This window comes from Podarcis erhardii (genome assembly GCF_964252035.2).
Source record: "Podarcis erhardii genome assembly, chromosome: 2".
In the NCBI taxonomy this organism is placed as follows: Eukaryota; Metazoa; Chordata; class Lepidosauria; order Squamata; family Lacertidae; genus Podarcis; species Podarcis erhardii.
The window spans coordinates 43753306-43775972 of NC_138498.1; the positions used below are offsets into that span (position 1 = coordinate 43753306).

General features: G+C 44.3%; 1 protein-coding gene and 1 long non-coding RNA gene across 4 annotated transcripts in view; one reads left to right on the top strand and one right to left on the bottom strand.

The window, feature by feature from the left end:
• Positions 1–22667, bottom strand: part of TECR (trans-2,3-enoyl-CoA reductase) — a 27423-nt gene continuing 4756 nt past the window's right edge. Inside the window, exons 2-13 of one of the 2 annotated variants that reach the window (XM_081851149.1) lie at positions 12693–12743; positions 7291–7342; positions 6650–6694; positions 6099–6202; positions 5889–6004; positions 5155–5260; positions 4810–4882; positions 4357–4400; positions 3131–3188; positions 1492–1580; positions 1016–1061; positions 1–551 (exon numbers count right to left, since the gene is read on the bottom strand). In XM_081851149.1, coding sequence (XP_081707275.1) covers positions 424–551; positions 1016–1061; positions 1492–1580; positions 3131–3188; positions 4357–4400; positions 4810–4882; positions 5155–5260; positions 5889–6004; positions 6099–6202; positions 6650–6694; positions 7291–7342; positions 12693–12743 — 912 coding nt within the window. In that variant the 3' untranslated portion in view covers positions 1–423. Of the gene's footprint in view, positions 552–1015; positions 1062–1491; positions 1581–3130; positions 3189–4356; positions 4401–4809; positions 4883–5154; positions 5261–5888; positions 6005–6098; positions 6203–6649; positions 6695–7290; positions 7343–12692; positions 12870–22667 lie in introns of those variants that run through there. The other variant, XM_081851148.1, reaches the window with a different exon arrangement.
• The window catches only part of LOC309335878, a 26254-nt gene continuing 19376 nt past the window's right edge, over positions 15790–22667 (top strand). Inside the window, exon 1 of one of the 2 annotated variants that reach the window (XR_014153786.1) lies at positions 15790–16152. This is a non-coding gene — a long non-coding RNA (uncharacterized lncRNA). The remainder of the gene's footprint in view (positions 16153–22667) is intronic. The other variant, XR_014153787.1, reaches the window with a different exon arrangement.

Consider the following 22667-nt stretch of genomic DNA (forward strand, 5'->3'; position numbering starts at 1 on the left):
GAACCATAGAGCTGAGGAGACCTCTCCTAAAGTACTATGTGGAGCAAAAAGTATTCAGTTTAGGCCAGGCTCCAGCTGCCTAGATTTAGCTTTCGGCACCTGCTCCTGCAGACTTAGGGCTCAGTCACTGCTTCGTTCTCTTTAAAATTGTATCGTTCTCTTCGCTGTAGCTTTTGACTTAATGGGCGCTTGGTAGGGAAGGCTGCTCCCAGCCTCAGAAAGGCTTTGGAATGGGATATGGTCAAAGATTCTGTAGGGAGGGACAGTAACTTACAAAAGGAAGGAAATCCCTACAGCTTCCCTCAGATTACAGTGTAGACAGCAAGAGAAAATCTCATTTTAGACTCCAATAACACTCGCTCACAAGGTAAAAAACAAAAACAGAACTATCGGCCCAGACAAAAGAAGGCAGAGGCTTCCAGCTCAAAGCAGGAAAGGGACAATGGGGGAACGCAGTGGTGGGTAATCCCGGAACTCCTTTAGGTAACTTCGGTGTTTCCCCTTTGCCCAGATGGTCATTTGGATGAATCCAACCAAGGAAAACAGAGCCACTATTGACAAGGGAAGAGAGAGTTGCATGTCATTAGGCATCTACACAGATCTCTATAATTTCTATGCCCCAAACGCCTGTAAACACACATTGGCCTAAGTAACTACTCAAGCTGATGGGAAATTACAGGCAACAAACACGCCCCATGGGTACGTTCAAGCTGGACTTTCAAGCCACTCTACAACAATCTAGGATTTCTGAGACAGCAATACCTGTCTTGGACTACATTATCTAGAACAGTTATGGGACCATGCAGGCCTGCAACATCTGGAGAGTCTGAGCATGCATCATCCAAGACTGCTGGGGCTGATGGGAGTCCAAAAACATTTCCACATCCCTGACCAAGAACTGGAGGGAGGCTTGCAGGCAGGCAACCAACCAACCCTGATTCATAACCCTACTGTTATCCCCTGCAAACCATTATTTAAGACCTGACGTCTTTGTTCAGAGCAGACTAGGACTTACCTGGAAGGCACTGAGTCATAATGGCAAAGCCAATCCAGGATCCCACCTGGAAGAGAAGAACACCAGCTCAGGATTGTGGCACGCAAGGTGGGTAAGACCCTTCAGCGCAACTGACCCTTCACAACAACCTAAATTAAAAAACAACAACCCAGTAGCCTTTTGGCTTTGGGGGGCACAGTGACTGGGCCCACAAGAAACAAATTTTGTGTTGAGTTCCCCCACCTTTCCCCCCAGAAAAAAAGCAATGGTATAGAATGTTAATCAGCCAAAGGCCTGGATGAAGAATGTTTCCACCTGGTGCCTAAAGGTGCATAATGAAGGCACTAGCCGAACCTCCCTGGGGAGAGCATTCCACAAATGGGGAAACACTTCAGAAAAGGCCCATACATGTGAAAACATGTTCAGAACAAGACACATGAGGCACCTTCCAGATTCAAGACGCTCTAATCTGCTGTGGAGTTCTATCCTGTTCTCACCTCGTAGGTGTAATTAGGGCAGGAGACAAGCAAGAAAAGCCATGTGAAGGGGTTCTTGGTAGGAAATGGGATCTTCCTGGCTTTAGAACCTAGGGGGAGAATTAAGAGTTTGATTCATTTCATAAAGATAGCAATATACACACACACCCTTTTAAATGGTACTATTTTCTGTACTTAAAGGCACTTTGTCTCTAGTATAGCAGGGAGCGTTTTGGTGGAACCAACTTGCACAGCAAGAACATTCTGCTTCCTTCTCACAGGCGGCTCCAGGAAAAACTGCCACCGCCACCACCATCCTCAGCTCCATCATAGCTTGAGGCATCTGCAGACACCACTGCATGGGGTCCTGCTTATCCAACTATGCATTTCACCAGACAGAGAGTTGAGCCAGGGACACCAAGCTACTACAACTCAATTGAGAGCTGCTTTGGCACAGCCCGCCTATGGCAAACGGCATGTAAATAAACCTCATTTGGCACCTCTCTCAGACATTATGTTCTGTCTGAAGCCCACAGAATAAGCTTACAAAAATACAGTCACTAACAAGATCTGTCAAGGTGTTTCTGGTCTAAGATCTTCTGCAGCAAAAACCCAGTTGGACTATTTGTATATGTGTGTATGCCTAGACACACAGAATCCAGAATACCAAAAAGTATTGATGCTACATAAAGACATATGTGGCTTCCACAACCCCAGCAAAAGTGAGAAAGCACTTGTGCAAGTGTATGCATGCATGAGATTGAAAGGAGGAAGAGAGGAGAGTACAGTGGTACTTTGGGTTACAAACACCTCGGGTTACAGACTCCGCTAACACAGAAGTAGTACCTCGGGTTAAGAACTTTACCTCAGGATGAGAACAGAAATCACGTGCTGGCGGCAGCGGGAGGCCCCATTAGCTAAAGTGGTACCTCAGGTTAAGAACGGTTTCAGGTTACGAACGGACCTCCAGAACAAATTAAGTTCTTAACCAGAGGTACCACTGTACTTTAATAAAAGGCACAGAAGCAAGGTTCTAACCAACATAACTCCTTGTTCCTCCTGGTTGTTCCTCATAGGAACATAAGGAAAGCACTGCGGGATCAAGTCAGTGGCCTATCTAGTCCAGCATCCTGTTCCTACAGGGTTCATAGCCGCCGATAACCTTATCCTCCATTAATTTGTCTAATCTTCTAAGGGCATCTAAGTCAGCAGCCACCACCGCCTCTTAAGGGAGCCAATTCCATAGCTTATGCACTGTGCAAAGTAGTATTTTCTTTCGTCTCTCTTCCACCCCTGTCTGCATCTATCCTAACCTCTTTAACTCAATGTCCTTCTGCTTTCCTGCTCAACTCTTTTTCTCAAAGGTTATTCAAAACACAGCGTAGTTTCTGCAAAACCCACCAATGTTGGACAAATGAATCATGCACATTTACACAGGCCCTAAGTTCGCTGTTCATAGTGTTTTCAGGACTGTTCAAATCTCAGCAATACTTTCCCTTTGTTGAAGAGCAATTGCACAGGGTTTCACCAGCTCTGGGCTGCCAGTACCTTATGGTACGTGTCCCTTCAGCCAAACAGCCTTAAGACAGACCCATAGTAGGTCCTTACCATGCACCTATACTAGCTAGGGAGGCACTCCAAAAGGTTCCCCTGTACTCACCAGCAGGGCGCAGGTTCCGTAGAGCAATATGAATTGAGAAGTTTCCCAGCTGGCAGAACTATAAGAGGAAACAGTCAGTTTCAACATAGGCATGTGAAGAGACCAAGCACTGACCTCTCACAGGTCCCTGCCCCCCCCCCCAAATCCCAAGTGACATTTCTGCCTGTGAGGACACATTTTTGCAAAAATCTTAGGAATCGGCTTGAAGGGATCCTGCTCCCTCAGTACAGGATATCCTCTTCCTCCATAAACGCACAGCCACTTTTTTTTTTGTACCACTGTTTCATATTTTCCAGAGCTGAGCCCTAGAAATGTGCACCAGTAAGCAAGTGCTCAAATCAAGGAAGTCGGGATTAAGATGCACAACCCCCTAGACCCATTTCCTACTGCAGCCTCTGCTAGCCTGATGCCTTCCAGGTGTTTTGGTCTACACCTCCCATCAGCCCCAGGGATGTAGTTCAAAACAACTGGAGGGCACCAAGTTGGCAAAGGCTGTCCTACTGTAACTAAGTCAAAGCATGGGCAACTGAAGTCACTCTTCCCCATTTATCCTGGCGCCATTTCCATTCCCTTCCTCTTTTTGTTCCCCCTCATGGATATTTTTAGATTGTAAGCCCCATGGGGAAGCAACCCGCCCTCTCATTCTCTGGCAAGTGCCGTGTGAGTAGACGGTGTTAACATCAACAACCAGAAGGTGGCAGCTTGGTTTTAAACACAATAGCACCCATAGGAAAATGAGGAACTAGTCTTTATCTTCATCAGCCCAGGCACTAGTTATCAAGACCTCATTTTTTCCAGTCACCACTGGCAATCTTAGTCCTCACCCATACAGCAGAGTTCTGACCTAGTTACTGATCCAATCTCACCCCACACCCCTCAAAGCTCTTTTTACCCCCATGACTCCACAGTGCAACAGCAGCTTTCTGTTACGTGGGGGGAACCATTTCAGTACGTGAAAAATCCAGCACTTATTCAGCACTGAAAATCCCCTCTCTGTATAGGGCCTGGTCTCACAACGTAAATAGGAAGCCCTGACTGTTTCACGGCTGTGTTTCTGTAGAAATTATCTCATCTACTTTACACGCTTGCCTCTGCGTGACTGAGCTTTCACCCCAAGTTCACCTCTAGCCTCATGCCCCATGGCTCCTGCCCCATTTTCTAACACATACATATTTATCTACTTCAATTCCACATGGGGCTATTACACTCCATCCTTAAGTTCTTACCAGAAAAATGATAAGTGCCAGTTTCACTTGTTCATGTCCATATGCTGAAGGGATGACAAAACAGAAAATGTTAGGGCAGAGAGTGTGACTGGCTCAAGGTCATCTGGTGAATTTAACAGCTGAGGGGGGAATTTGAACCTCGACCACCCCAGTCTTTTTGCATTTCCTGGACACAAGAGTCACATACAGTCATGATCATACACCTATTAATATGTCAAGTTGGCCAATTAGCACCTAACTGAGTCTGCAGGACATTATCTCCCATGCCAAGAGCTGACAGTGAGTTGTGTGAACACAGCCTGAGACTTCCTCCCAGACATTCTTCTGCTAAATTACAAGGCAAGAAAGATAAACCCCATTAATATCCATCTGCTTTAAAAACCATTAGGGATCCTTGTCCAGCACTAACCACCAAAATCTCCTCCCCAGCTTCCTTTTCATTTTTTGGCTCACCTGGTGGAGTATACAACGGGTGATTGATGTAGTATGCCATCCAGGCAGCAAAACCCCAATAGTAAGTACAGTTCTGGAGAGAAAGAAACAAACACATTAAGAAACAGTTATCCAGTAAAGTTGTAGCAAAATGGAGATGTGCTGAATATGCCAACTTCATGGCCTGGGAAAGGCTCAAGCAGAGGAGGAAGCCAGACCCCGTCCCCTTATTCCTAGGAAAATGCCTAATACCATTTACTTTTTGAAAACCACAGTAAGGAATTCTGGGGGTTGCCCTCCACAGCTGTCATATTGCTTGCCCCTTCCTGATCCTCCTCCTTTAGCCTCATTCCCAGCACCACTCACCTTAAAGATGTTACGTAAGGGCATTGTCCCATGGGAGAACCTATGGACAAAGAGGGTCTCCAAGAGGCGCTTGACGTAGTGGAAAGAGTGGCAGATGCAGGCCAGACTGGAAAGGAGAAACAGAGCAGGCAGAATAAGAGGCTATTGTCGCAGTGAAATCTAGTAGAGAAATGCAAAAGACCCTTCTGCCCCATTTCAACAGCAAGGCCAGTTATAACCAGTTCTCCGCAAGTCCTCCTGGTATTCTGCTTTGAGCTTCCACATCCTGGGCTTCCTTGATCAGAAGGATTACTTGGAGACCTTTGTGGAAGTCTTCCTTAAATTTGCTGCAGTAAATGGTTTAAACTAGCAGAGTTCGATCAACTGACCTAAAAATATTGAACTAAAATCCTGCCAGAAGAACCAGAGGAAGCTATGGAACACTGTAATGCTCCATCTACACCCAACAGCCACAGATAATCCTTTTATTTCCTGCCAGCTCAAAACCTGTTTCCAGAAATGCTGACAATAGTGCAGGGAATCTAGGACAGATTTTAAGGATCAAGAGTTCCTTCGTGTATCCTGTTCTTGAGACAGGGTGAGAGGGAGGCGGGTGGGTGGGTGGGGGAGGGATGGGACACATATGCTACCCATTGACCTGGTGTGGGCTCAGATCCCAGCAAAACTAGTGCATAGTATTCCAAGTACATGCTAAACACACAGAAAAATGGCTACCTTGGCCTGTAGGTACTTACTGTACAACAGAATACTTGCTGGAGGTGAAGTCATACTTATGGCCGTAGATGAAGGGCACCCGGAAATAGAAGAGCAAGTAAATGAGCAGGGGCCCAGCATACTCCGTGAGGAAGACCTAAAATGAAGAAGGCAGGATGAGGGAAGGGGAGAAAAACCAAGGGCATTGGAAGGCTGTGTGGCAGTTGTGGGGAAGGAAGAGGCGCACTTACGGTCACCCAGCTGATTTGTGCTCCAAGGTCTCGAAAATACAGCGTTGCTGTGGTGCCCACCGGCAAGTTCTGAAGGATGTCTTCATCCTTTAGGGACTTCCCCTCTGAAAGAAAGGAGAAATCACAATGCAGCTGCCATGGGCACCTTGGCTGGGATACCAAACTGAAGTGGCTACTTCATTGGTCACATGTCTGAGAAGCTCTGGCTGCCTAATATTCAGAGAGAGGAAGCTATGACTGGGGAGGGGCAGGGAGGCTCCAAGGGAGATGATGGATGCTTTAATTATGTCCTCACCAAACCCATGAATCTGGATGTCCAAGAAATGACAGCTTCTTGCAGGATTATATAGCCTTTCATGTATGCCCCTCATAAGAATTCCCAAGGCTGGAAATTCCCGTGTCTGTTGCATCCTCTGGTTAAATACTCAGTAACTCTATCAGTATAGTCTACCAGCCCCACTTCCTTCCCCCTTAACTTCCTAGCTAAGACAATCTACCTGCAAAAGTGAGGCATTAAAAATATCAGAAGGCTTTGTAATATACCAACTTACTGGGATCCAGTCGCAGAGACTGCCGGGCTGGATACCACTGAGGATCTGCAAAGAGAAAAAGGGGAAAGAAAGCTGCACATTGCTTCATCTGGCTCAAAACTGTGTATGTACATTGACTGGCCCTGCCTCCCCAGGGTTTCAGAAAGGAGACCTTCCCATTCCTGACTGGAGAAAGTTCCTCCATTTTCAGCAGCAGGTAAAATAAAATAGTCTATTTTTTACTGCTATTTTGTTGTATTTTGTATGCTGCTGTTGCTTAGCTGCCTTACAGCACCATTGGAAATACAGCAAATCAAGAAACAAGCCAACATGGGTAAAAGCAAAGAGCTTCCTTTCTCCAAAGTCCACAGAGATAAAAATGGAAGTTCAGAATCAGAACCTTCAGAAGTTGTTTTCAATTACAGGGAAAATGCATGACAATAGTAGTTTTGGGGATATATTATTAAAATGGCATGATGAGGGTGTCAGGAGGCAAGCTTTACTCATGAAGCAAGCAGCTCAGCACTTTCAACACTCCCTCCCTCCAAGGGCCAGTCCTACTGCAGGAGTGAGGAAATGACAAGGGGCAAAACCAATAAAAGGTCTGCTTTGATATGTGTGTTCAGGCAGGAGTCACACAAGGATATATGCACCATACATACGGGACTTAGTGAAGAGGTTCTTTATCTCTATTACGGTGGCATTGGGCTCAACCTGAAAAGAAAGCAGAGGAAGGAAATCAGGGAACCCGAGCACAACATCGTATATGATTAAAGAGTGAATAAATCCCATCTAGCTAAGCACCTTCTACCCAGGGGAAAATTGATTCCAGGGTACAACCTCACCAATGTTAGATAGATAGAAAGAAATGGGATAGAAAAGCTAGGAGCCAAGTGGTTCCTGGGACCTGAGTTGTGGATGCCAAAAATATGTCTAGTCGCCAGGAGGGGTGTGTCAGCAACACTTTTTAGTTATTATTTTGATAAGCATGAACTACTACACAATTCACATAAGTGACACATTGTTAATATCACATTTTTAACAGAAATGTAAATACTTGTTTAATTTGCTGTTTTCAATAAAAATATTGGTACCAAACTTCAGTTTTCAAAACACGCTACGCATTATTGTTAAACTCCTTAACATATTGTCTATCCTTAACATATACTTCAAGGCTTCAAAGCACATACATTTCAGTAATCCTCGAGGCATGAAAAATTGCACCCAGACTTTTTGAGGTGTTTGCAAATGGAGCCTCCTGGCAATTTCAAACCCTGAACCTCACACTAGGAAAGAGAGAAGCTTTCCACCCAGGGACACCTGAGTCAATCATGAGAAGTGTTGCATGCAGCACCAGACACTTCATTAAAAAAACTGTTTCAACAGAATCTTAGGCCCTCACTTTCACAGAAGTGGCAACAGCAGCAACCTGGTCATTATACAGCCATTTCTGGCCATAAAAGACTATGCCTGCATTCTCTTTGCCAGCAAATCTGCTTTCCCACATGGTGTTTCTAGCCACTGGAAGCCTTACATCACCTTGACAATGGAAGTAAACGTGAGCTGTCTCTGTCCTACATCTGTGCACGTGTGTGCGCGCACACACACTTCTCTTCCAGCAATGGAGATGTTGCAAGAAGAAGCCATTTGATAGTCCCTCAGACAGCTGATGTGTGAGCTTGAGAGCACCCAACTCAGCTTTCAAATTAAAGCAAGAGAAATGTATGAGGATTCCAGAGCAGTGGCCAAGCATGGATCAGCACCTCCAGAAGCTTCAAAAAGCAACACAACCTGGGAAGCGAAGCTCAGGTCTTGGGTTACGTCTAAGTAAGCAGCATGAGCTGGGACTCAGACAGTCTGAACTCTCTTTGTAGCAGGTTGTTCTCACTGCTGGCTGTCACTTCTTAGGGAGCCGCCTCCTCTTGCTTTTGCCCCAACAATATTAATTATCTACAGAGACTTGTAAGGCGGTCTGCCACTTGCGTTGTGAGGAAGGTCCACAGAAAGGAGAGCAGTAGAAGATGACACTGTAACAGAAGTGGCCACAGAAAGAGACATAGGAGGGGGCTCCCCAACCGGCAGACTAAGCCAATCCTGTCTAATAAAATGTATACAGAGTGTACGTGTTTTTCTCTTTGTGTTGTCACTTGTTTTGCATCCTTCTGTGAAGCACAGAGGATAAGCCTTTTCCAGCCACTTTCAGGCTTCCTTTTCTTTAGCTTTGTTACACAGCTTTGATAGCAGCTTATTGGCTAGCACCTGTGAAATCATTTCTGATATGAGACAGATTCAGCTAGAGGGATGTAATCACACTGAGAATTTCTGCAAAGGCTCAGAACCTAGAAGTGGAGCTTGCATCAAACCAGGGAATGAAACTTCTTCCCGTCTTACAGTTCCCTAAACCTACCCCTTTGTGTCTTTACAAAAGGGGACACAAGGATTCAGCGAGTGCCCTAGTCCTGAGAGTATTTCCAAATTCAAAAGCTCCAGATGTCACAGTAAGAATTATGTTGCAGAAATTCACCGAACACATGAACGAGGAATGGCTTTTACAATCTTTTGTTTATAATAAGCCCAAAATTCCAGCCCACGTGTGCAACAAAGTGCATGTAAGCTTACAGCTGGCAGTACAGAGACCCCTGCAATTTCCTCGTGTTCTTTCCCTCTGTACCAGGAGGAATCTCACACTTGGCTCAAAACAAACACAGTGTTCCTCTTCCCTTCCTTGTGCAGAAAGCCTCCTGGCATGCAAGGAATTGAGAGAGGTGAAGGAGGAGATGATGACATTTCAGAAGGGCGTGTCCCCCACCATCATAGCCAATCCAAGCAGGTGCTGGTGTAGGGTGTCTAAGGCAGCTGAAGTCCAACTCCCAGTGGGGAGGTATGGTTCTCTTCTGCCTTACAAGGCCGATTCTCATAGCCAGCACAACTATACAAGAACTTAACAAATGCCCTAGGGGCTATGAAAACTGACCTGTTAAAGCACTAGTAAGGTTAACAGCAGTAGCTGTTTAGACTGGTTTGGAGCTTGGCAGGACAGGAGGCTACAGCCAGTGTGGCTGACTACAAGCCAGCCAACCCAAGAGTTTGGATAGGATTAATTGGAGCCAGTCTAATGAAATTTACAAGTCAGCAATGCAACCACATCACGAATATGATCCTTCTCGCATGACAGACACTTAGCACATCAGTGGTCATTTTATAGGCCTCTATGGCCATAACAGGCTGCTCTGCTGTCGATTCTTACAGAACATTATGTGGCCCAAATAGATGGGTGCAGGCATCCTGCAGCAGAGAGATTTCTGAAGACCTAACACTGGAGTCCTGTCGTTCAGCAATCAAAGCAAGAAGCAGCCCAAACTGCTGCATCTTGAACAGCAGCCCAAACCCACTGGTAAATGAGGCAATACTTAGGGGGGTAGTCATGGCTGCTGCTAGATGCCACATTAACCAGGGGTGGGCAACATGTTTCCTGCCTGGGGTTACATTCCCTCATGGGTGAGCTGCCAGGGGCCTCATGCTGACCATGCGTGGGGTCAAAAGAAGCAGAGAGCAGAGTCAGAGAGAAACATGGGTGGGGTTCTCATTGTAGTCTCTCTACTGTGGTTTATGCGGGGCAAATCTATAAACTGATTTCATCAGCAAAGTGAAGGCATCTATGAGTAGCAACCACATATGAGAGAGATCTTGCCTTATTGACAAATGTATGCACATGCATGCTAAACAACAGTTGATTCTGCCAGCTTTCCAAAACATGTTTGTAAAACTAATCTGGTTGAAAACTTATTTTCATTATGATGTTATATTTTAATAGAAGAAAGCTCATAGGCTTTCATCCTAGCCAGCCACCTTATTTAGCACATGGCACAGGTGTGCACACCCACTTACATATTTGATCCTGTTATCTCAAAAATTAACTTCCCCAACTCAATTCAGTGGTTTTGACACCATGTGAGAGTGGGAGCATTTAGCTGCAGTGACAAAAGCTGTTCAAGCTAGCAAAGTTCTTTCTTCCTGCAACATTAGCAACTCAAGTCAGTGACATATCAAGTGTCAGCAGTAAGAATGGAAACTTATTTAAATAAGCAGCCTGATATGAAGAGAAGGCTTAAGGCCCTCCTCTCCCAGCTACAGCGGATATCCACCTCCCTGCAGCTGCTGTCAGTGAGGATTTAAAGGCGTGAACGTTTGCACAGTGGTGTGTGTCACACTTGCTGGCCTCCTGAAAAACTCCAGCTCATTTAGCAACAGCCAGCTAGCAATACTCTTTAAGACCCCCCTACAGAAACATCTGACAACAGATCACGCTAAAAGGATCCTTAACACATCCAGCTCAAGCCTTTCTAGCTATACCTCATGACTGCAGAGAAAACTGGGAGCCAGCTTGTTATATATTGTTTTTATATGTATTGGAAGTCGCTCAGATCGGCCGGGGCAGCTCAGCCAGATGGGCAGGGTGGTATTCTTATGAATAAGAGTAATAATCTTGTGCTTTGCAGCAAATGTGGGCAACCATTTGTCCTAGCAGGCCAAATGTGAGGATGGACGGGCAATTTGGCCACTTGCCAGTGGGTGTGTGACCAGAGCCAGGAGAGGTGTGATCTGGTGGTGGCTGGGCCTCTCACTCATGTCCTATAACAATGATGCTCCCCTCTAGCCTGACTGCCAGGTAGCTGTTTGGCAGGCAAGGGGGAAAGCAATTTACATGGAAGGATGGCTTGCAGGAACAATTCTTCCAGTATCCCCCGCCCCCACATACACTGCATTCTTCCCAGCCCCACCACACATTTTTGGGGTGAGCTGGGAAGAGCATAACTCACATACCTCCCAGAGCAGGGAGAGCAAAATTCATTTGGGGGTGGGGTGGGCACCCATGGGTGTCACACTGAAGGCCTCCATGAGAAGCATCCACAACTGTGTTCCACAACCTTGAGTCCTCAGAAGTGGCTGGGCTCCAGCTGCCATCATCCCTGACTATTGGCCATGCTTGGTGGAGGCTGTAGCCCAACAACATCTGGAGACTCAAGGTGAGGAAGGATGCCCCACAGGACCACAAGTCATGCAGAAGTACCAAATATTTTTAATAATGATAAATGTCACATTCATTTTATTTATTTATTTATTTATTTATTTATTTATTTATTTATTCCCTGCTCATCTGGCTGGGTTTCCCCAGACACTCTGGGAGCCTTCCAACCAAGTATTAAAAACACAATACAGCATCAAACATTAAAAACTTCCCTAAACAGCCTTCAGATGTCTTTTAAAAGATAGTTGCTTATTGCTGGGACGGTGTTCCACAGGGCAGGTGCCACTACTGAGAAGGCCCTCTGCCTGGTTCCCTGTACCCTCACTTTTCGCGGGGGGGGGGGCAGAAGGCCCTTAGTGCTGGACCTCAGTGTCTAGGCTGAATGATGGGGGTGGAGACGCTCTTTCAGGTATACAGGACCAAGGCCATTTAGGGTTTTAAAGGTCAGCACCAACACTTCGAATTGTGCTCGGAAACATACTGGGAGCCACTGCAGATATCTCAGGACCGGTGTTATATGGTATCAGTGGCCACTCCCAGTCACCAGTCTAGCTGCTGCTAGTTAAATATTAAAATTGGGAGGTAGAAACGGGGACTTCAGGTCATCCTTTCTAGCAGAAAAGAGAGGACATTTACTTTTCAATGCACTGGGAAATGTGGACAAATGAAATAAATGCCAGCAGTCTTTTATCTCTTTTTTGGATGCATATGTAGTTGAGAGGAAACATTTTAATGGATCAATTATGAGAAATATCTAAAGATGAAGCCTCTTCCAATTGATCATCCTCTCCAATCAATGCTAACTACTGCTTCTTTCACAGTTATCAGAAGTCATCCAAAAGACAGGACAGCTAGTTAGTTTTCCTGTGTTAATATATATTTACACTCTAGCTGGCAATACAGGTCTTTGGTAGATTTTAGTATTAAACAAGTAGGCAACTCCTGCTTTACCCTCTGAGATCCCAGTGCCTTCCCCATTTAAAAGTTATTTATCAAGTTATCAAGTTCAGTGACAGCAGATTAGAGAGTCCTTACCTTGTCCAGGAAGCACAGCTTTTCCCGGGTCTTGGCATCCAGAATCTCCACCTCAAAAAAAAGAACACCCCTTTTAGATTTCTTATGTGGCTTGGCTCCTATTTCATTGAAACTTCTTTGAAGGGGTGGACACCCCTCAACATGAATCAAAGTCCCGTCCATGCCTCTTCACACAGCAGGAAATCCTCAGGGGCGTGGACAATCAAGAGCTGGAATCACCACAGCAGGTTTCTCTCCTGGCTACATGCAGACCTTCTCCTGGTCAGCAAACAAACTTGTTTCTCACGAGGAGCTAATTGCCCAGTATTCTTTTTTTAAAAAAAAAAAAATGTCAAGACTAAAGTTCCAGACTCAGCCCTTCAAGTAAGATCCAGCTCAGCACACACTAGAAGGGGTTCCCTTCTAGTCTGTTCTGCAGGATGCGTTCCAAGGCGTAAGCCGATAAGTGTTGGGAGTTGAACTGCTACCATTCCCAGCTAAATATAAAACTGAGTCCAGCATATAACTCCTCACAAGCAGCCTTTTGACCAGTCAACTCATACCAGGAAGTTTTTGAAAACATCTCTCTCTCCCCCCCCCCAAAAAAAGACTGCACCACTCAGTTCATCTCATTTATACAGGGAGTCCACTATAGCACTAATAATTATTAAGAGATGATCCATGTCCAAGTTGACTTTAGAGACATATATGAGCCCTGCCCCTCAGAATAATTAGCAGGAGTTGTCATTTTTGGGAATTTGCGATGTTTCGTGTTTATAAATGCATAACAAGCATTCTGGCCCCCTGTATTGTAAAGGGTGTGACTACTGGGATTCTAAGGGTTGTAGCCAACAAAGTCGTCCTGTTCCTGCAAGGACATCTACCTGTACAATGAGTCTTCCTCTCCCACCTCCAAATCTGCTCCAGGGCATTGGAGGAATCCCCAACAGAGATTGGGAGGGCACACAGGGAGAGGAAAGGAAGTCCTTGTGCTAACAGGACAACTTGGTTGTATTCTTTGAAGCATGACTTTAAAAACTTATTTTTAATCCAAAAGATTTTTTTACAACTGATTTATGTTTTTGCTGACTTGTTGCTTCGGTTGTAAACCGTGTTGTTCTCATTAGTTTTCACAGTTTTGACATTGTAGCTGATTTTTACTGTCCATTGTGTTAACTGCCATAACTACCTGTAAGCCACCTTGTGAGATCTTTTTTCAAAGAGACTGCATATAAACCTGCTACCTAGAGAATATTTTTTTACTAGGAGACTCATGAATTGAACTAACTAACTAAATACAACACAAATAGGCATGATTTCCTGAGTCGTCCCCCCTCCCCCCAAAAAAACCTCATTCAATGTGAGTCTGTTTTAAATAAGTTTACCCAAATTATTATTACATATGCACCTGTTAGAATCATAGAATTGTAGAGCTGGAAGGGACTTCAAAGGTCATCTACTCCAACTCCCTGCAATGTAGGAATCTCAACTAGATCTTACATGACAAATAGCCATCAAGGCTCTGCTTAAAAACATCCAAGAAATGAGATAGAATTGTTCAAAAGACTCTGAAGCATTTGTCTTCAACTGGTGGGTCAAGGCCAGCTAGTGGATTGTGGTCTGATCCAAGGTGGGTGCAACAAGAGCACTACCATCATGCAAATATATCAAGAAACTGGTCCCCAAATGCATGTTTGGGTTAAAAGTGGTTCCTGGGTCTGAAAGCATGTATGTTTACAAAACTATTCAACTTTTTCAGCTCCCTCTTCGACAACATTATTCTGAGCTTTTCCACCAAGGTTAAATTGTTTTGAGCATTTTTTTAAGTTTAGAGAATGGGCAGCAAAGTATGGCTGTGATGGAATGAATGCTGTGGCTAGAAAGGGTTTTCTTCCTGTCAAATTACAAACATTCAGTCTCTTAACAAATCTGATAGGCACAAACAAAAGAGTAGCATTTTGCAACATGCATCGATAAGTTATAAAATTTCATGCCATGGGATGTGAGTGACACTAATCTAGGTGGCTTTTAAAAAGTGATAGGTTCATGAAGGATAGGTCTATTATCCATGATGCTCAGATCTTCTTGGACAAATGGCAGATAGCAAGGCAGGCCCTCTGAGATTCCTTTGTCAGGCACACAATGCCCAAGAGGATGCAGAGTTATCTCATAACAATAATCGGAGAACACAGAGAATATCTATTGAATATGAAGAAGTGCAAATCCTCTCCCAGTTTAAATTCTGGGAAGAATTGTCATAATACATTTCAAAACCAGAAGTGAATTAAGAGGCTTTGATTTCCTTCAATTGCCATATCAGGTTGCATGAAAACATATTTCAGTCTATCCTTAAATTGAGCCTGGAACACAACTGGCTTGTAATCTGTATGTTTGCATTAAACAGACTGTTTTCTTATAGCAGGGATAGCCAACATATGCTCTCCAGATCTTGAGGAGAGCTACAACTCCCAACATCCCTGACCACTGGCTATGCTGGCTGAGTTGATGAAGCTCACTGGGTGACCTTGGACCAGTCACAACTTCTTCTTACCTCACAGGGTCGTTGTAGGGATTAACTGAGGAGGGGATGAGCCATGTACTCCTTGGAGAAAAAGGTGGGATATATATGAAATAAATAAGCTATTCTGCTTTCCTGCTTAAGAGAGCTGGAGGGGCCAGCTGGGTGGAGATGTCAGTTGCCAACCTGGCATCCAGAAATCTCCACATGGTTGCAACTTGGAACCATACCAGATGCAAAATGTGCCTGGCGCCTGGGGAATTTCTAACACTAGCTAGAAGTGGTGATAACCAGGGACCAGAATACACAAGTAGTGCCTTGTGGTATTCTATATTTCCAGAACAGGTCATTGATGGTGGCCAGATTCTGGACTAGATAAGCTACAAACCTAACACAGTAGACTTTCCCATAGGTTACATTCTCCACAGATAGATTCAAAAGTGCCGTCCCCTCCAGCCTCCTACTCAGTTTAGAAGTTCATGGCCTCTGTGAAGTTAGAAGCTGTCTCGAGTGGGACAACAAGAATTTGGAGTCTGTTCAGCACTTTCAACAGATAGTAAGGGCCAGTTCCAAACAGAGGTATTAATAGAACTGTGCCTCAGAGCCTGGAATGGTCACTCTCATGCCTCAGAGCTTCTAGAACAAAGAATTTCTTCCACGGGAAGCAGCACACAGATCACGCTGACCATATTAAGCTGTTGTGAACAACAATCAGTTGCACAGGGAGAATGCACAGTGTCGTGATGGACTATTCACAGTAGAAGCAGCGTTCCAGAGAAGAATCAGGATGTCAAAGAAATGGTGAAAAGTTTCAAAGCAACACACTGCAGCCTTCAAATGCAGCAAGACTGCAGACCTCCCAGATACCACTGATGGGGAAGCAAACAGATTGCCAGTATAGTATGCAATTCCATCAAACCAGGAAAGAAGGAAGAAGAACCCCACCAACTTGAATAAGCCCTGGTAAGTAACTAAGGACTGGGTGGGATGGGGTGGGGGGACAGAAAGCAGTATCTGAACAGCTAGTATAAACCAGGTTGGCTTATGCCACAGACTACTGCTTTATGCAAGAGCCTTTGCAAACATGGATGGAGTTTGCTGAAATCTCCTCTCAGATCATTCTTTATAAATTGCTTGAGATTAAGAATGCAGTGGAAAAGCAAAATGAATGTATGAAGAGGCGTGTAACATATGTAGGGGAGGGCATTTCCCCAGTGTGTGGCTCAGAGGCTGGTACTTAATCCATATCAGTGTGTATCCCAGAAAACATAAGATAATGTTTAAAGTATCCCTTCCATGGATGGGTTGAATGTGCAAACTTGTCAAGCTTATGTGAAATCTGTCCATGGAGGCTGTTTGGGGTTGAAGAGTTCTCTAGCTCGGCATGAGGAAAAGTATATTTCGGGGGGGGGGGGGGAAATCTTCTCACAAGAAAAAAGGCATGTTATATTTGCCCGAAAAATCACCAGGAATTAACTGGTTAAGATATTAACAGATCACCAAACTTAATCTCTGAGCCCAAATAGTCACAACCATGTAATAGACTTTTAAGTTTTAGGAGGTAGAGAGGTTTAAAAGATGACTTTTGGAGGCTATATAGCGGCACTGTTTGCCCAAGGTAATAGAGAACTTGAAAGCTATTTAATGCATTACTGTAATTGTCTACTACCTCCCTCTCTGGAATGGATTGAACCCATGTATGGCAAAATAGCCTACTTGCCACATTCACTGGCAAGGGGCACAGAGAGACCATGGCAAATGAAATCACCCCAGAAAGGTCAGCAGCTATCTCCAGCTCTGCATTTCATTGGACACACAGCAACAATGATTTTGCTGTGGTGCAATACAAAGTAGAGCAACTGGCAGTCAACTCATAGCTTACTTACTATGAAATCTCTCTCATACTTGTACATGTGCATTCACAGCTGCCCAAGTTGAGCATGAAGAGAATCAGAGCAGGGAAATTAAGGGGTTTCCCCCTTCCCACCCTCAAGGGTAACTGAAGACACTGCAAAAATGTGGTAATTGCATCCCTTAATCCCCACTGATTGAAAATATTAACAACTCCAATGTGTGTCATACTGTTTGCTTGCTGTTTCTGTCGCTTCTAATGACTCCTAAGACACAAGAAATGGGTGTACAGTGGTACCTGGCTTTACAAACTTAATCTGTTCCAGAAGTCCGTTCTTAAACCAAAACCGTTCTTAAACCGAGGCACACTTTCCCTAATGAGGCCTCCTGCTGCGGTGCCCTTCCACCGTTCGGCTTCTGTTCTTAGACTGAGGTAAAGTTCGCAAACCAGGACACTACTTCTGGTTTTGCGGAGTTCGTAAACCAAATAGTTCGTAAACAGGGCTGTTCAGAAACCGAGGTACCACTATATTTATGCCAGACAAGGTAAATGATTGATACAGTTTTGCCACATGGTCTACTTCAGTTTCAAAGAATACAAAATTACTGCCCATAGTTGTTATATTTCATTGTTTTATTTGTTGCTAGCAGGGGGTGCCCGGAGCTGCCCAGGTATTTTTAGGAACCAAAAAAGATTGTGATTTTTAAATTGATAGTGCAATTTGTGAGTTTGGATCTGTCACGCCAAAAACTGGGTAACATCAATGCAAAGTCATGTTTTAGTCTGCCAGCTTGTTTCAAAATGGCTCCTGGCATCCAAACACTGATGAAGACCGCCGCCCCAACTCGGAAACCCTTGTGCCATGTTCAAGAATAATCTCTCAAGAGGTGTCTGAATATACAGAGAACAAACAAACCAGCAAACCTCTTTCCAAAAATATAGCAGATACTATTTCAGGCTCCTTACAGATCTATCTCCCAGGTAGTTTATCCTGGAAATACAGCCATAAAATTCCTGATCACCATGAAAAGACAACACATGCACATTTCACACCTGAGTGGCATGTCAGTATTGTGTTACTCCTATAATACACCCAGTTACAAAAATAACCCCTATGAAGTTATCTATTTAAGTGTCTTGACAGCTTGGCAAGTTTACAATGAAAGCATTTCAAACTGCTACAATTCTGCTATTAAAGGAGCCGTAAGTAAAAGATGGTCTGGAGAAGTATGGAACTCCCTTAACAACGCAGTCAACATGTGACAATACAGACAAGTACTGATGGAAGATGTGGAAATAAGTTAGTGGTAGCCTCCCAGTTTCAAGACTTGTAAGCTGCAGGGCAAACAGCCAAGAAGGCCTAGGAAATATTTAACAGCTTTCAGATGGGTGCATCATTGAGATGCAGTGAGATGGTGCCTGCCATTCATTTAGGTATCACAGTCACAGCAGGATGGCCTGGGACAGAAGTCAAATAGGAGAGAAAATTGGAGGGAGGGGAGAAACTAATGCTTTAGACTTAATGTAAAACACAGCACTGTACTTGCTTCATATGTTAAACAAAATTGAAATCAGTACCTTCTGTGCTTCTAGTAATATAGCCACTCTTGTTAGCCACTCTTGACACACTGGTTAGAATGAGTTATAATTAAAGTTTTAAAAAGACTAAGTAAGAAGTATGGTTCATATGAGGATCAAAGTTTTAACTGGTGATGGTATCTGCAACACAATTCTGGCTTTAGAATTATTACAGAAGCAGATGTAGGAGTTGAATATACAGAAGTAGCTGAAAGTTGAAATGAGCCTAAGAACACAAAGAGCCCTCTTGGATCAGACAAAAGGACCATCTATAGTCCAGCATCCTGCTCTCGCATTGCCACAGCCCAACTAGTGCCTTCATGGTGAAGTTTTAGATTTCTGCCTGCATTTCAAAAGGACAAAGACTTGGACGATAATAAAAGCAGCAGCAGCTCCTCTGCTGAAGCAGCAGACATTCACACAGCATCTAGGCTGACATCTGCTCCATAAATGTAAAGCACATGGCTTCCCCCAAATAATCCTGGGAACTGTAGTTTACTCCTCACAGAGCTACAATTCCCAGCCCACTTAAACTTCAGTCCCCAGGATTTTTGGGGGAGAAGGCACGTGCTTTAAATATGCTTTAAATCGCAGAATCAGAGACTTGTAGAGTTGGAAGTTAACTGGTCCAACCTTCTACAATTCAAGAATCTTTCACCCAATATGGGGCTCAAACCCACAACCCCAAGATTAAGAGTCTCATGTTCTACCAACTGGGCTATTCATGTATGATATGGGTGTGACCTCTACATCCACATAGGCCTGAATGCTGTCATTTAGACCAGACATTTTGTAGCTTTGTCACCAGATGCAGAAAACTGGCACAATTTCATTTCTTTTGAAACAAAAAGCAAACCAAAGTTGCACTGACCGACTTGGCAAAGGTCCCAACTACATTAACTAGAGTGGGACAGACATTTTAAATGCACAGTGACCACAGCCTAAGGACTATTGTCTCTTTAGTTTATGTAAATGCATCCATCTGCAGCAGAGCTGCTGCTGCTGCTGCTGCTGAATACCAGGCTAAGCAACTGAAGAAAAAAAAGGGAGAACCCTGGAAGGAAATCAAAACTAACACACATCTACTCAAAACACTAAGCTGAGAGCACCCTCTGGTGTACACATAAAACCTGAACAGCTAAAATAGACTAAGGAATGACCTCAAGTGGATGTAAAAAGCCACCCTTGCTTGGGCTTACAGTGTTAAGTTACCATCACACACTAAGAACACCCATTGCAGAGCATGTCATATGCAAAATATTTCAGCCAAAACTCAAAATACATCAAATAGAGGTACTGAATAAAACAGCATTAAATACTCAAAAGATGAAGAGTGGAGAAGAAGCTGAAGAAAATAAATGTGTGCTAACCACACATGTGTGCTAAGAGGCAATTCTGACCTCCCAGATTTAATCCTACTGCTTCAGGCATTGTTAAGTCTGGATTTTCTTTTAAACTGAGTGTATTGCAACATGCCTAAACAAACTCAGCAGGTTGCAAAATACGCACAAATGGCAGCTTGTGCAAGCCAACCACTTCCAAAGTACAGTGCTCCCTGGTTATGAACTTAATTCATTCCGGAGGTCAGTTCTTAACCCGAGGTACCACTTTAGCTAATGGGGCCTCCCGCTGCCGCTGCGCGATTTCTGTTCTCATTCTGGGGCAAAGTTATTAACCCGAGATACTACTTCCGGGTTAGCAGAGTCTGTAACCCGAAGTTCCACTGTACCAGCTTCCACACAAATAGGGTAACCTTCAAGGACCCAGAGATTCACACCCATTCAGTGTACCTGGAACAAAGCATACTGAATTGTATTCTGCTTCTTTAAAATGTAGGCGTAGGTAACTCTTAAGACTGAAGTGTAAAGTGAACTTTAATCAAAACTATCATCATTAATCAAAAGACATCCGAAGGCAGCCCTGTTTGGGGAAGTTTTTAATGTTTAATGCTATATTGCTTTTGGCACTTGATTGGGAGGCGCCCAGAGTGGCTGGGGAAGCTCAGCCAGATGGGCGGGGTATAAATAAATAAATAAATTATTATTATTATTATTATTATTATTATTATTATTATTATTATTATATCATATTCAGATTCCAAAATGACAATGCTTCAATAAGCTCTTGATCTCACTCAGGGAAAGCCAGGCTCATTAATTTTAAAACCTCTTGCACAAACACCTAAGAGGAGGGCACTCCTGCTCAAATGTCTAACAGTTACTGTTTTCAGGCTCAGAAAACAAAACCATACTAAAATGGTTGAGGCTCAACAGCAGAGCCACGGAAGCCTCCAGGTGGTACTTCCAAAAGCATCCAAAAGTTTTGATTAACGTTCACTTAACACTTCAGTCTTAAGCGTTCCCTATGCCTACATTTTAGGGACGCAGGTAGCGCTGTGGGTAAAACCGCAGTGCCTAGGACTTGCCGATCGCATGGTCGGCGGTTCGAATCCCCGCGGCGGGGGGAGCTCCCGTCTTTCGGTCCCAGCTCCTGCCCACCTAGCAGTTCGAAAGCACCCTTAAGTGCAAGTAGATAAATAGGTACCGCTTTATAGCGGGAAGGTAAACGGCGTTTCCGTGTGCTGCGCTGGTGCAGGAACGCCAGAGCAGCTTCGTCACACTGGCCATGTGACCCGGAAGTGTCTTCGGACAGCACTGGCTCCTGGCCTCTTAAGCGAGATGGGCGCGCAACCCCAGAGTCGGACACAACTGGCCCGTACAGGCAGGGGTACCTTTACCTTTACCTTTTATGCCTACATTTTAAAGAAGCAGAATACACTTGCCCTGCCACTTCTGCCAGCAGCACTGATTTGGGGCAGGATTGCATCCATTTTAGTGAGTTCTCACCCAAAATTGGCACAATCTTGCCTGAAATCATTGCTGCCCAGCAGGGCTCATGACAGTGGCAGAGTGGGCAGGGCTGGTGGCAGCAGCAGCAGGTATGGTGGGGAGGAAGCTCTGCCCCAATAAACAGAGTTCAAACTGTTAGCTTGAAGTGGCGTGTAAGTCTCCCAGCCTTCCTACATTACAGGGGTGAGGAACCTTTGGCCCTCCAGATGTTGATAAACCACAACTCCCATCATCCATGGCAATTGACAATGCTTGCTGGGGCTGATGGGAGTTGTTGTTCACCAACATCTGGAGGGCTGAAAGTTCCCCACTCCTGCTGTCTGCTAAACACTGAAAAAGCACAACCCATCTCTGCCCTGATCTGTGCAGGATCAAATACTACCTCCAACCAGTGTGGTACATTAAAAGTTTGATCTTTACACTAGTCATTATCAAACCATATGCTGCATCGCAGGTGAAAGAACAACTAATGAAATCAATTAAGTCATTCAAAGCTCTCATGACGCCCTGACCACTTTTTCAGTGAGCCTCCTACAAGGGCAGTTCTGTGCTGACTAGACCAGAAGTGATCTAATTATGTCATCATACCCGGTACATGGATGTATGTTAGAATTACCTGCCTTCAAAGGAGGTCAGTTGTGGCAGCTCTGTACAAGTCACTATTCTGGGCTGACCCCATTCTATCCAATCTTTTCAGATGCAGGAGTTAGGTTTTCCACCCATTTTAGTTCAGAAAAAGAGTGTGCCTCAACTCTCAGAAATCTGAGGAAAAGCTAACCTACCCATTGAAATGCAGAATTAATATGCCATTACAAACACTATCCTAAGAATCTGCAGGTTGCTGCAAGATGTAGGATTGTTATCTTTCAAATGCAAACAAAGTATGCTCCTAACTTCAACCCACTCAGAGAACTTATCCTTCCACCTCCAAGGAAGGAAAAGTTGCACAGGTTACCTGTAGAAACTCCTCTCCCAAGTTTTCAAAGCTGGTCAGACATATCCAAAATATGGGTTGTCCTTGGTAAAAAACATAAGAATCATAGAGTTGGAAGGGAACATCTTGAAAGGAAGGAAGGTAGGTAGCTAATGGATCAGAAACAGAAATCCAGTGGGCCAGGGATGAGCAGGAGTTACACCATGATCTGCTTACACATTTCTGGTGAACTACTTAAAGCTTTCTGATTGCTGGAAATCTTGTA